Consider the following 12,935-nt stretch of genomic DNA (forward strand, 5'->3'; position numbering starts at 1 on the left):
ACGTCTGTCAGCATTGAAAGGAATATTTGACTCACCATCTGTGCATCTGTTAGATTCTGCAGACCTAAAAATCCAGAATTCCAGTTTTGAGAAGAAATAAATTCATCATCTACGTTCATCCATTAAAGGTGTTAATACTCACATTGTGGTCTTACCTCATCAAGATGTGACCACTTCCATTTTTCAACAGGTTTTCTTTTTTCAGCTGCTCAACAAATGTAACGTGCTTTCTCATTGTTACTTACAACCCCAATATTTCCTGTGGATATTGTCAGGGAGGTTGCTAACATCTTTATCAGCTCAGTATGTGTTGCAGCCAGCAGAGCCTATTAGTGTGAAATGAAGCCAGCCCTGAAATCTGACACCATTCCCAGGGTTCCAATTACAGAGCAGAGGTCTAATACACTTGAACCCAGAGTGTGTTCTCATCTAAAATGTAAAACACAAACAAAATTACAAGCCGCTCTGTTTACACACTTTATTGAGCATCATGTCCAATATACATTGCATTGACACAAAATGGAAAAAAAAAAAAAAAACCTAAAACAAATAATGGCGTTAGGGTGGATTACCTGGACACACCATTTTCAGGGCGTATTGCTTAATGACATTTCAAACGCACCGAATCTGTGCAAATACAGTGAACACCGGTCAGAGGAGGTCATGGTAGGTTAGAAAATTCTGACTTCAAAAGGTAATGTCAACAGCAGTTACGTGATCATCAAGTCTACAGAAATCTACTACCTGTACACATCACATTCACCCAGAATGTACTAACAATGGTATCATATTTAAACATACCCAACTTCTTTAAACCTGATTGCATGCGCCAAAAGATGGTTAGCTATTTTTTCAATGTCAGTCACAGATCAGTAAAGTAGAACAGAATTCAAAACAGATGTCTTCATGGCTTACTCGTCAGCAACACCGTCAATGAAAGTGAGCAAAAGCCAATGGTTTCCAGACTCCACCCAAACACGACTGTGGATATTCTTTTAAAATAAAACCTAGATGCAGGATTGTGTTCATTTCCCAACAGACACATATTTATACTTTACTAAGTGGTGAGTTAACTTCAAGTCTCTATCAAGAATTACAACCCAAATTCAGTGATAAAGGTGATAAATATTTCCTAAGTATGCACCAATCACAACTCAAGATGTTTAGAGCATTAATCAGCAAGCTTCCCAAAGTCCTCGGAGTCTAAACCCATGAGCGAATGTGACTTACACATCATCGTTTGCCCACATGCTGACTGAAAGCCAAATGTGCTACAACAAAGTATGACTTGCCTAATTCTACTGTGGAGCCCCTAGAAATACCCATGTTAATCGATTAAGAACTCAAACACCCACAATCCTCTTCAAATTTGTCATCCTTTTAAATTGAGGTAAGCTCAGATACCAGTTAACCAGTACACACGCAGAATGATCACAGCTTAGGCTTTTTTCACAGACTGTATTTGGTTGTCCATGAGTTAGAATAACGGTGCGAAAACACTACGTGATAATTAACAGATCTCTTCAGTGACCAAGAGCGCCACGTGTGGAGGAACATTAGGTTCAGTTTGCCGATTGCTAATCAAAACTCTAATGAAGTTTGATCCTGAGAAGTTGGCACAAACCTTCTATTACCATTAGCTGTGCTTGTACAAGTCAATATGTTATAAAACAGTGACTCTCAAATCACTGAGTAAGCCATTCCATTTTCATCCACAGCTAGCAACAATACATAACAGAGCTGTTTGAGGGGATCATGCAGGTTTGAGAGTCATGGTTTTATACCTCTTACACCAGCACAAGAAAACGCTAACAGGAGGCCTTTTCTCAGAAAAATAGACTGTATGAAAACTCTTTATAAGTGCCACTAAAACTCTGCAACCTGACCCTCTACACAACAAGCACACTGTGAGGAGGTGAAGCCAACAAAGGCAACGGTGATTCAGTGACAGTGTTGAAAATAATCACATCTATTGACAGAGATTTGTTGGGCCGACATTAATCTGGTGGTAAGTATTCAGTAGGGAGGACAAGTGATGACCTAATGGTAACGGGTTTTTGTTTTGTTTTACACAATCTTGACCACTAAATTGCATAAGAAACCTGGTATAAAGTAGAAACTGTTCAGCAGCAGATAAAAAAGCAAGTTAATTTACAGTAGTGACATTATCTTACATCATTAATTTTTCAAAATAAATAACATTAAATATACAATTCCAGGTAGGAAACAGGTTAATTTCGCTGGTAGGGTTCTCAAATTGGCTCATCTTGCGGGAAATGACAACCGTTCACCGAAACGTGGTTGAAGCCAACCAATTCCTTTGACTGGCAAAACAAGGGGTGCAAAAGCCTTTTGCTGAAATTTTCCCTCTGAAGGCATTTCCTTTAACTGAAACAAACAACACAGAGAAATCAGAATTACTATTACCTCGAGCAGCAAGGTTTCACATGTGACTATTTCTTGAAACAATTCAATTTACTTACCCTGGAATTTACAGCTGACTCCTAATCAAATGCCATCTCTTGACTTTTTCTTACACAGCGAGCCACCTTCCTCTTGAATTCACCGTTAGGGTCCTCCCTCCACTCTTTCTGTGGAAGCAACATCACATTTCTTTCAATGACACAGCCTCAATTTACTCAAACCGCCCAGATAACATGAATGAAAAAGGATTTCCAGTGTCAGGGGAAGGGGATGAGCAGAGTAACTCACCGCAGCATCCACATTAGCTGGTGAGTCGCTGTTGGGATCTGCCAGCATGGAGATAACACTAATCATGATTGTCTCTACCGTGTGGATCGGAAGCCAGCGCTCCTCAGGCTTTTCGTAACCAAACTTATCTTCTCCTGGCTCGTGCAGAATTGAGATGCAAACGTCCCCATTCTTTGCAACTGTAGAGAATGGGAGCATGAGTTTAACTGCAGTCAATATAACGTGATGGCAGTACAATTAAAGTCAAAGCCTGGATGACTTCATTTCTGTTTAATCACAAAAACATTCAAAATAATCCAATTAAGAAGCAAAAATGGATGTTTTTGTCCAGAACAAGTGACGGCAGTGAAGATCTGAGGTGTGTAAACATCACAGAGTCTACTAATGTGTTTACCATTTGGGTGCCAGATTTCAGTGATGAACTTCATCTTTGGAGGCCGTAGTGGATAATCATAGGGAAAGGTTAGGTATGCTTTGAAAAACCCTCCTTCACTGCAAGACAAAGAACACAATAAGGGCAAATGAGAAATTAGGAATTTAAATAGTAATTTCTAGATTTCTCAACCAAAGACGTTCTTATCCAAAAATTTTCGGACTTACAAAAGGGTATCTTGTGGACCAATGATCACAACTTCCCATTTATATATGTCATCATCATCTATCAGACCAGCTGAAAAGCCCTCCACGGGGTTCTTGTTGAGCTCTGGAAAGAGAGGCACACAGTTTTCTTTAGTACAAAGAACTGGAAATGAAATAATACTAAATTCACAAAAGGGACAGATAATCATTTGATAAAACAACTGGTGCAATCTGACAAATTAGCACGTGCAATATTCCATTACGGCCAGATTACAGCGGGTATAGAAACATATAGTATTATACTACAGTACAGGAACCCAGGATTCGGTGAATGTCAGGCTACTGCTTTGGAACCAAAACTCAACCAAAAACCTTGACATGACAAAGTGCACATTTGTCCTGACAAATGTGTGTGATTTTTCATATGGCTAAGAAAGGTTAAAAACAAAGTGTTAATGCAGAACTGGGATTTAGACTGGTTTTAAAATAGACCACAACAGCACAACACCAGCAAAAAGCCTGGCTGCTGCAGGAAGCAGGTGCCCAGTAAACACTGAGAGGATAATGAAAACGAGGCGCAGCCATAATGAATCTGTATGGACGGTGGTGACGTGATGGAAGGTATAGGTAAATATAAGGTGAGCTGCACGTTTGTTTCCGTCCTTTTGTTCACGACTGCTGATACGAATTCTACTGTGAAGCAGCTGCAGGAAATGTTGAGTTTGCATTGACAACAGATTAATGATACAAAGCAGGTTAACAGCTGCTGACCAGAATGAATAAGGATGAAGTGTAGCATTTACCCCTTTAATTAACACCATTACTCTTAAACAGTAAAGCATGAATAGCGCTGGTTGGAGCTCCTGAGCCCTTGTTTCAATTTTCTGGCCCAGATATGGGATTTTGGCTAGAATAATGGAATTTTTAATATAAAAAAGTGTGTGAAATGGGTCCCTCAGAATTTCCAGCCTTGACACGGACTAATTTGCTGCTAAACTTTTGTTTAATCAGAATGGGAGACATTCTGTTTTCTTCATTTAAGAATATTTGAAAACATCATTTTGTCTATTTGCCAGGAGAATAAGTCATAGTTTCACATTATTGCAACATCGGTCAATAACTAAACAGCTTGGCAAATGTTCACTGAATCAAATCGTGGCTTCCAGAAATAATAATCACTGCTGAACTGAATCACCAACTTGAAGAACTGAATTGAATCAACTGCAGTGAAGGCAGTGATTCACGTCCATCTCCACGCACAGAGGAACCCAATGAGCGTACTGTGCAACAGTACAACACGCTAAATCAGTCAGAGGCTGGGATGATGGATGCAGCGGTGGATGGTTGCTGCGACTTCAGCACCGTGGGAAAACCTGAATCCTGTCCACCGTCAGTGGTTTTATCAAGCTGCCTACATTATCACAGCAGGTCTAACTTTATCAAAGTAGGTCACTTTGGTTACAGTGTCCAGCTGGGAAATTACTGACATAATATAACTGCCCTGATAAGACTAGACATTGTCTGGGATGTTGACCCTTATAACACTGTGATACGCGTAGCTCACATACATCTTTTATCTCATCTTGGAGGCAGCATCACAGATTTGTGAGCAAGACGTTTCTGACCTCCTACCAACACTATAAACAGATCATTATTATATAATTCAGAACAAATCTGTTAATGTGTGACTTCGGAAATATCTGCTGTGATGGGCAGCAATGATAGTTTTAATAAGCTTGATCATCAAGTGGTGTCAGAAAATGAACTGATGTGACAAATCATTCATCTTGCCGACAGGGGACATCGTCAGTCAGCTGCAGACCAAACTGTCCAGCAGCGGGTCCGTGTGTCTGGCGTTTAGTAGAAAAGACACTGCCCCGCCAACAATAAAGCTAGAGCTGATTATTCTCCAAAACAGGCCAAAGGAGAACAATAAGAGTTTGTCGGTGGAGTGCTTTCACACGGAGATGCGGATCGTCGCTAAACGCCGCAAACCGACCAGCGTTACGATCCGAGCCAGATCTGACACACAAACCTTACGATAGATATTATCTTATACAGCGAGGTGGTGAGTTTGTAATTTCAATCAAGTTGCAACCGATATGGAGGCACGTTGAGGGGCTTGGTGTGTATAGAGCCATCATTATGAAAGCTAAAGTCATCAGAGCAGAGGAGTCCCTGGATTGATTATTCCTTTGTTCCGTTAGCTAACGTTAACTAGTGTCGAACTTGCTAGCCCGCTAGCAAAGGCTGGTGTTGGGACTCAGTGCTGGTTCCGATCTAGCTTGCACGTTATGTGAGCCACATATACTTCAGATATACGTATATTAATTTCCACAATCACAGTATCTCAACCACATCCCGGAGCGCTGTGATAAAGGGGCTCGTTATGTTGCTTGGTTAGCTTTCTGGGCTTACTCCTATGGCGTAAACATAGCTTTGCGTAGCTAAAAAGAAGCTACCGTTAGCCCTTAGGTGAGCAGCTTTTATATCGCCTGTATTTGATTACAGTTTTGTATTCGTTTTACCTGCCAGTTGTTTTCGAAGAAGTAATGCTGATTGTTCGGTCATGGTACGCGGACGTAAACAAAAAACACTTTGTATGACAAATGCTTTCCGAAAAAGAAGAGCTAAAGCTGAAATCGGAGTGCGGTCGTGCGCTGCCTGCTGCTGCTCTCCTCTGTGTTTTGACACAAGCTTCAGCTGCTGCCTTTAGCTGTGCGCATGCGCGGCTGCGCTCGGACTCACTGTTTATTTGTGTTCAGAGCAGCGTTTCTTGACAAATCAACAGGCAGTAAACAGGTAAGGTTCTTTTCAGTCTTCCTGATTGATTGATTGATTGGTTCCCGACTGATATGTCATACACTGTAGTTAGACCATTGGAAGTCACAGAGGAAGGTGTGATTCCAGCTGGAACATTAAAGTACTGAATGGCCCAAGTCTCAGCAAAGGGATCATCTGACATGAATGGAAAATCTATCGGGAGCAATTTATCTTGCCTGAGCAGAGGAGGTGCTGGGAATCTAACGACCAACCCTGTGATCAGTAGACGACCCACTTTACCTCCTGAGCCAGTGGACTGTGTTGTATGGAGGCTCCCAGACCACTGGGTATGTATGATGATGATACTGACTGACAGATTTACTGCTTGTTGTTTACTTCGTTGTGTTTTATTGTGGATACTATTACTTGGTCTGTAAAAATGTCTGACCTTATTCATGCAGAGGTGAGAAGACCAGTTCTTCCCAAACCCTCTGACATTCTTGTCAAAGTGAAAAAAAAAAGATGCTATTAATTAAAGCATTTTTATTTGAACATTGTTGCAACAATGATGAATTTATAATATGATATAATACTACTGGAAGTGATAATTTACCATTGTGAAGTTATTGCTCCAAATGTCAATGTTATTTATCTTCCAGTGGTTTTACAGAGGAGTTTACATATAATTTATAATTCATGTACCTGCTATACATTTCTGTCATACTGATGTTATCAGTTCTTAGTATTATATATATTATTTTGTACTGGTTATATTGTTTAATTTTTTCCAAAACTAATTACTGGCTATATTGTTTCATTGTTTCACATTGTTTCTTTTTACCCCTTTTTGTCAGATTTGTTCTGAAGCTGGGCACCAAAGGATTTCACTATGGGCTGTACTGTGTATGACTGTGTATGTGACACTAAATTTGATTTGATTTAGAATATTTACATTTAAGATCAAAATACTTCTTTACTGTCTCCAGCTGTTTTAAATATCCTAATTTAGGAATGCAGTTGTGTCACCTCAGTGGCATACATGGCAATTTGCAGGCATGAAAGACAAAAACGGTATCTCTGATGGGACATGAAATGGACAGAGGTACTAGTGAGGAAGGACAGAAATGTCTTTGTGACTACAATTATGTCCTTCGGATTAATTTGTATGATGAAGGTTATCAAGTCTTAACAGGGTAGTGTAACAGTGGGACCGTCACTATTGTAGTCACTCATATAGTATAGTCATATATACAGTATGTGTGTGTGCATAATTTAAGAAAGACTTATGGAACATTATAACCGAACCCAATGAAAAAGATAAAGTAGTTTTATTAGTTGCAAGTCTTTTTGTATATCTTTTTGATGTTATTTATGTATTTTCATAATGCAAATATCTACTGCGTAGTTTAGCAAAATTCAATTCACTTGATAGAAAATATTGCTACGCTTAATTCATAAGACGCTTTCAAAGTTATCGGACATACGTATGCCTGCACCCTAACTTTCGAGCTAAAGGTTTTACTTATGTGTTAAACGTTCGTTTATACTCGATACATTTCACCTATTATTTATTGCATGAAAATAAACTCGATAAAACCAAAAAATTTGTTTGCCAAAGTCGTAGATTTCCTTAATATAGTATATGATATTCCCTACGTTTACAATCTCGGTGGTTGAAAGCACGAGCTTGTGAAGAGTACCTAAATGCAGCGATATGCGGAAGGAAGGTTGCTCGGCGCCATATTTAATACATTAGAAGCTAGTTAGCATTAGCTGTTTACAAGCCCAAACTTTTATCTTGAGACGGAAACCTAAAGCAAGCCCTCAACTTCATCGAAAATGAATGTAATAGATCATGTACGGGATATGGCTGCTGCTGGCCTCCACTCTAATGTCCGGATATTGAGCAGTTTGTTATTGACGATGAGCAATAACAATCCGTAAGTATTATCAGAACGGGGTCCGTCTATTTCCCGAAGAATGCTGTCTTACAGTAGTGTGTTATGTTGTTAGCCCGTGACAGCGATAGCCCAAAGCTAACTGGTCACTAACAGATACCACTAATAATTATAATCGTAAAGCACTTCAAGCTTCTACATTAATACAAACAGACGATAGCAAAACCCACAGCCCGAGCAATTACTTTGGAAAAATCGTAATTTGTGTTATTGTGATGGACATGGTGGATGCTCGTTTCCAAGAAGTAGTCACGTCGAGTCTCCTACAGTGATAGGTGCCTGCTATTAGCTGTTAGCGCGAAGTATTGTGAATTCAGTCCATCAGCGGCTATTGTAAAGCAAAACGTGCAACATACACTGTTTGTGGTTGTTTTTTTTTAAATTTAATTTTGCTTTTCCGTCTTCATAATCTCGACGATGTAGTGTGATTGGTTCAAACACAGTAGCCTGTTGACATTCAAAGTTAGTGTACAGTGTTTCAGTGTTTTTGTTCTGTTGCAGCTCAACATTAACTCTTCACAGTAGGAGACAGCGGAAGCAGAATGCCTTTACTTCTAATACAAACTCCTTGGATTACTTTGTCCACTCCTGAGCTTTAGATCAATTGACACTCTCACTGTCCTCGTTTGTTGTTTTGGTTTCATGTTGGAAGTATTCTTCATGAGGTTGATTGGCTGTAAATGTTTTTATGAACTTGATTTTCTACAGTTTTTATTCCGTTTTTTCTTCTCTGTGTTCTGTGTTTACAAAGACCATTAAGTCTTTGTGCTATTAGCATTTCAGCTAACACACTGCAGTAGAGAAACATATTTTCATGTTGTGTCTACTCTGATTCTAATTATTTTATCATTTGTATCTCGTTTTGAATCTAGAGAGCTGTTCTCGCCGGCCCAGAAGTACCAGTTGTTGGTTTACCACGCTGATGCCATCTTCCATGACAAAGAATATCGTAATGCTGCCTGCAAATACAGTATGGCATTACAGCAGAAGAAGGTGCTCAGCAAAACATCTAAAGTTCGTACTTCTACAGGTGGAGCGGCATCTAACATACAGGCACAGGTATGTTAGTAAAGACTATACATTTGCCAGTTGAAGGCATAGCACGGGTGTGTGTCTCAGCAGATTTCCTACACGCTGCAAGATGATACAACAGCTGCAGAAATGTTTGTTTTCATTGCCTGTTTCGGTTTCGATGATAGAATCGTACATTATTTTGCACCTTCTCGATGTGGGACACAGTTCTTAACTTGCATTTCCAGTGAACATATAAACCAGAGAATGACAGCGAATGTTCCCTTTCAGAGTTTGCCGTCAGAAATCGAGGTTAAGTACAAGATTGCTGAATGCTACACCATTTTGAAACTGGATAAAGATGCCATTGCAGTGCTTGATGGGATTCCGTCCAGACAGAGGACTCCAAAGGTAGGCTGTTACTCCCATAGTTACTGTAATCAGCTTTTTTCATGCTTTATGTGCCGTTTTCTTACACAGGCAGTGCAGGCAGGGTAATGATGTGTGGCCACGTCTTAATCTCAAGCAGCTGTCTGTGTCAGCTTTGGCTTCAAAGACTATCAGAAAGCAAAACAATGACTACTAGTTCTTTTTTTGCATGAATTCTACACATTTTTGTGTTTGTTATGTTTTTGTAACAGTTGTGATAAGATGGATGTTTATTGTTGTTTCTTGCCTCAGATCAACATGATGCTGGCTAACCTGTACAGGAAAGCTGGCCAGGAGCGCTCTGCAGTGACGAGCTACAAAGAGGTCCTCAGACAGTGTCCCCTCGCCTTAGATGCAATCATTGGTATGCATGGTCACAGAGATACCTTCATCCAACAAACGTTTAGCCTGCCGAGACGCTTGTAGCTTACCTTAAAGTTCTGCTTGGACTTTGTGAATTTCTTGCTTTAATGTATGGACCTAATTGTGAAAAGCACTTTTGAAATAAACTTTGCTTTTTCCCTCTAGGTCTTCTCTCTTTATCAGTCAGAGGAGCTGAGGTGGCATCCATGACTATGGATGTGATCCAGAGTATCCCCAACCTGGAATGGCTCTCTGTTTGGGTCAAAGCGTATGCCTTCATACACGCAGGGGACAATTATAGAGCCATCAACACTATTTGGTGAGCAGGGCAGCAATGCTTTGTACACAGTGTTGGAATAGTACTGTTCCTGCTCAGGTGAAGGTCATGTTTGTTTGATGTGTGTCCGTTGTCCCTTGTCTCAGTTCTCTTGAGAAGAAGTCTCTGTTGCGGGACAATGTGGACCTCCTGGTGAGCCTGGCTGATGTGTACTTCAGGGCAGGCGACACCAAGAATGCCATTCTCAAATTTGAGCAAGCCCAGATGCTGGACCCTTACCTCATCAAAGGTGCCGGATGAAAGGGGTTTTTATTGATTCAGCTGTTTGCTGCGAAGTCCATTTTTTCTCTTCATGGCTTAATTGACAATCATTGTCTGTGCTGTGAGGTCTGGAGGCTTGCACCAGCTGCACGCTGGTCTAAGCTGTCATAAACGAGACATGGGAACATGGCAGTTTTTGCTGTATTAGTGGAGTATCAGTTCTGTTGTTTGCACTTGCAGGAATGGATGTTTATGGATACCTGATGGCCCGTGAAGGACACTTGGAGGATGTTGAAGTCCTGGGAGGACGATTATTTAATATCTCAGACCAGCATGCAGAGCCCTGGGTTATCTCTGGGTGAGTCTCTGAGCAGGCAGCTTCAGTCGGCCTGTGACTGTGTCTTGACTAGTGGACTGCACATAAGTCATTGTTTACGTAAATTTCACTGTCCCGTGAAGTTTTTGTAATCTTCGAATTTGTTTCTGTTCAGTTGTCACAGCTTTTATAGCAAGCGTTACTCCAGAGCCCTCTACCTGGGAGCCAAGGCCATCCAGCTGAACAGCAACAGTGTGCAGGCTCTCCTCCTGAAGGGGGCAGCACTGAGAAACATGGGTCGTGTTCAAGAAGCCATCATCCATTTCAGAGAGGCCATGCGCTTGGCACCCTGCCGGCTCGACTGCTATGAAGGCACGTGTGGCTTCTTTATTCTAGTGTAACATGGTCTCTGTCTGTTCACATGTAGCACATTTCTATTCGGCTTTTAAGCGTTAGTAACTCTCCCTTCACAGGTCTGATTGACTGTTACCTGGCATCCAATGGGATTCGAGAGGCGATGGGAATGGCCAACAACATCTATAAGACTCTGGGGGCCAATGCACAGACTCTGACCATCCTTGCCACAGTGTGCCTGGAAGACCCTGTGACTCAGGAGAAAGCCAAGACCCTTCTGGATCGAGCACTGGCCCAGAGACCCGACTACACCAAAGCTGTGGTCAAAAAGGCTGAACTGCTCAGTGCGTACCACCGTTAGATCGAGCCTTTGAAATGCTCACAGGATGTACATGTTTTTGTTCGGCAGCTGAAGCAGTGACATAGTTCCCAGAAATTAAAATCTATTCAGTTACTTAAAGAAAATGAATATGGATGCACAGGTGGAAATTAAACTCTTGTCTTGTTTTGTGAAGGCCGGGAACAGAAGTATGAAGAAGGGATCGCTCTCCTTCGTAACGCCCTGGCCAATCAGAGTGATTGTGTCCTGCACAGAATGCTGGGAGATTTTCTGGTGGCTGTCAACGATTACCAAGAAGCCATGGATCAGTACAGCATAGCACTAAGGTAACCAGAGGTTTAGCTTTACCTCTAATCCTGGAGAATATTTTGCTATCAAAGGATTTTCTGATGGGGACACACAGCACGAGCTTAACTGTCTTTATTCTGTTTCCTCCCCTAAGCCTGGATCCAAATGACCAGAAGTCTTTAGAGGGTATGCAGAAGATGGAGAAGGAGGAGAGTCCCACAGATGCCACGGTGGAGCTGGACGGCGATGACATGGAAGGCAGTGGAGAGGATGGAGATCTGGAGGGTAGTGACAGTGAAGCAGCACAATGGGCTGATCAGGAACAGTGGTTTGGGATGCAGTGACCCCGGCCGCTGAAGGATACACGGGCAGGTCCACCTTCTAACACACTGCAGCCTGTCAGACGGGACAAGGTGGGCTCTGACGCTATTTTTCCATCATTCTGTCAAGCAGATCAGCCACGTCACCGTGGAGCCGAGGCTTGCTTGCTGTCCAGTACAGCCTTACTAGTAGACACTCAAGCTTAGAGAAAAGCAAGACGTATTGTTCAACACCTCGATTGCTCCATGTTTGTAAAAAAAAAAAAAAAAGTGAACTAATGTCTCTTTGGCTCTTTCTTCAGCATTTCTTTGTTTCATCTTTCCTGGCAGTCTGGCTACCTGAATGAATGCATCACTGTTCCAGGTAGTGCAGAGTCCAGCTTAAAGTTAATTTATATTCATTACAAAGTGAGTGTCGTGTATTAAAAGGGCCTGCTTCTGATCCCTCTAGAGATCAAGTTGCTCCCAGGTGAGATGAGTACAGGGAAATGTAGACTGAAACAGCTGGTGTGATGGGGAAATGTTGCTCAGGCCAAAAACGGCTGGAGTTATCCTTGACGTGTGTTACGGAGGACAAAGATGATGTATTTGTGTTGTTTGAGCCTGACTGACTTGAGGCAAAGGCAGCGTCAAAGTATACAATAAGGGTGGTAAATTCGCCTCGACTTTGTGTCATAGGTGACTATGTATCGTATTTCCGCTGCTTTTTTTAAATGTATCATCTTGATTTTAACATGAGAATGTGTCATGAAATGTACATCATCACTTGTGTGTGTTGTCTGTGAGTCTGCCTTTCTGTATCAAGAAATAACCCTATGACTGACTCATTCTTAAGTTGGGAAGTATTGCTTAACCATTTCAAGACAAATGTTTATAGTATTTTGTACATATTTTGAAAGTGTATAATAAAAGGATGAAAAACTCATGACATGAACGTAGTAGTCCACTTCCTCTTAAACTCTTA

At 41.3% G+C, this 12,935-nt stretch overlaps 2 protein-coding genes across 2 annotated transcripts; one reads left to right on the forward strand and one right to left on the reverse strand.

Annotated features, from left to right (window-relative positions):
• Nucleotides 1-463: 463 nt before the first annotated feature.
• Nucleotides 464-5,989, reverse strand: LOC143321266 (ubiquitin-conjugating enzyme E2 G1-like). Its single transcript, XM_076731501.1, has 6 exons — nucleotides 5,820-5,989; nucleotides 3,313-3,415; nucleotides 3,107-3,204; nucleotides 2,713-2,891; nucleotides 2,484-2,591; nucleotides 464-2,388 (listed from the first exon to the last, which is right to left on the reverse strand). Exons 1-5 carry the CDS (start codon nucleotides 5,860-5,862, stop codon nucleotides 2,505-2,507), a joined length of 510 nt encoding a protein of 169 aa, XP_076587616.1. The 5' UTR covers nucleotides 5,863-5,989; the 3' UTR covers nucleotides 464-2,388; nucleotides 2,484-2,504.
• A 1,790-nt stretch (nucleotides 5,990-7,779) lies between these two features.
• Nucleotides 7,780-12,896, forward strand: anapc7 (anaphase promoting complex subunit 7). The gene is made up of 11 exons (XM_076729847.1): nucleotides 7,780-7,994; nucleotides 8,885-9,071; nucleotides 9,315-9,434; nucleotides 9,705-9,816; nucleotides 9,981-10,134; nucleotides 10,239-10,381; nucleotides 10,594-10,711; nucleotides 10,845-11,041; nucleotides 11,143-11,367; nucleotides 11,539-11,689; nucleotides 11,806-12,896. The coding sequence occupies exons 1-11, from the start codon at nucleotides 7,894-7,896 to the stop codon at nucleotides 11,993-11,995; spliced, it is 1,698 nt and encodes a 565-aa protein (XP_076585962.1). The 5' UTR covers nucleotides 7,780-7,893; the 3' UTR covers nucleotides 11,996-12,896.
• The last annotated feature ends 39 nt before the right edge of the window (nucleotides 12,897-12,935 follow it).

Source organism: Chaetodon auriga, chromosome 5 (assembly GCF_051107435.1).
Source record: "Chaetodon auriga isolate fChaAug3 chromosome 5, fChaAug3.hap1, whole genome shotgun sequence".
Lineage (NCBI taxonomy): Eukaryota > Metazoa > Chordata > Actinopteri > Chaetodontiformes > Chaetodontidae > Chaetodon > Chaetodon auriga.

What these genes read in the sequence shown, in the direction of transcription:
- anapc7 (XM_076729847.1), top strand. Translation starts at nt 7,894, where the DNA reads ATGAATGTAATAGATCATGTACGGGATATGGCTGCTGCTGGCCTCCAC. An exon ending in GAGCCCTGGGTTATCTCTGG is followed by an intron (nt 10,712 to 10,844) that starts GTGAGTCTCTGA and finishes GTTTCTGTTCAG; the next exon opens with TTGTCACAGCTTTTATAGCA. An exon ending in CAGTACAGCATAGCACTAAG is followed by an intron (nt 11,690 to 11,805) that starts GTAACCAGAGGT and finishes TCCTCCCCTAAG; the next exon opens with CCTGGATCCAAATGACCAGA.
- LOC143321266 (XM_076731501.1), bottom strand. Translation starts at nt 5,862, where the DNA reads ATGACCGAACAATCAGCATTACTTCTTCGAAAACAACTGGCAG. An exon ending in TCTTCGAAAACAACTGGCAG is followed by an intron (nt 3,416 to 5,819) that starts GTAAAACGAATA and finishes CTCTCTTTCCAG; the next exon opens with AGCTCAACAAGAACCCCGTG. An exon ending in GGTCCACAAGATACCCTTTT is followed by an intron (nt 3,205 to 3,312) that starts GTAAGTCCGAAA and finishes TTTGTCTTGCAG; the next exon opens with TGAAGGAGGGTTTTTCAAAG.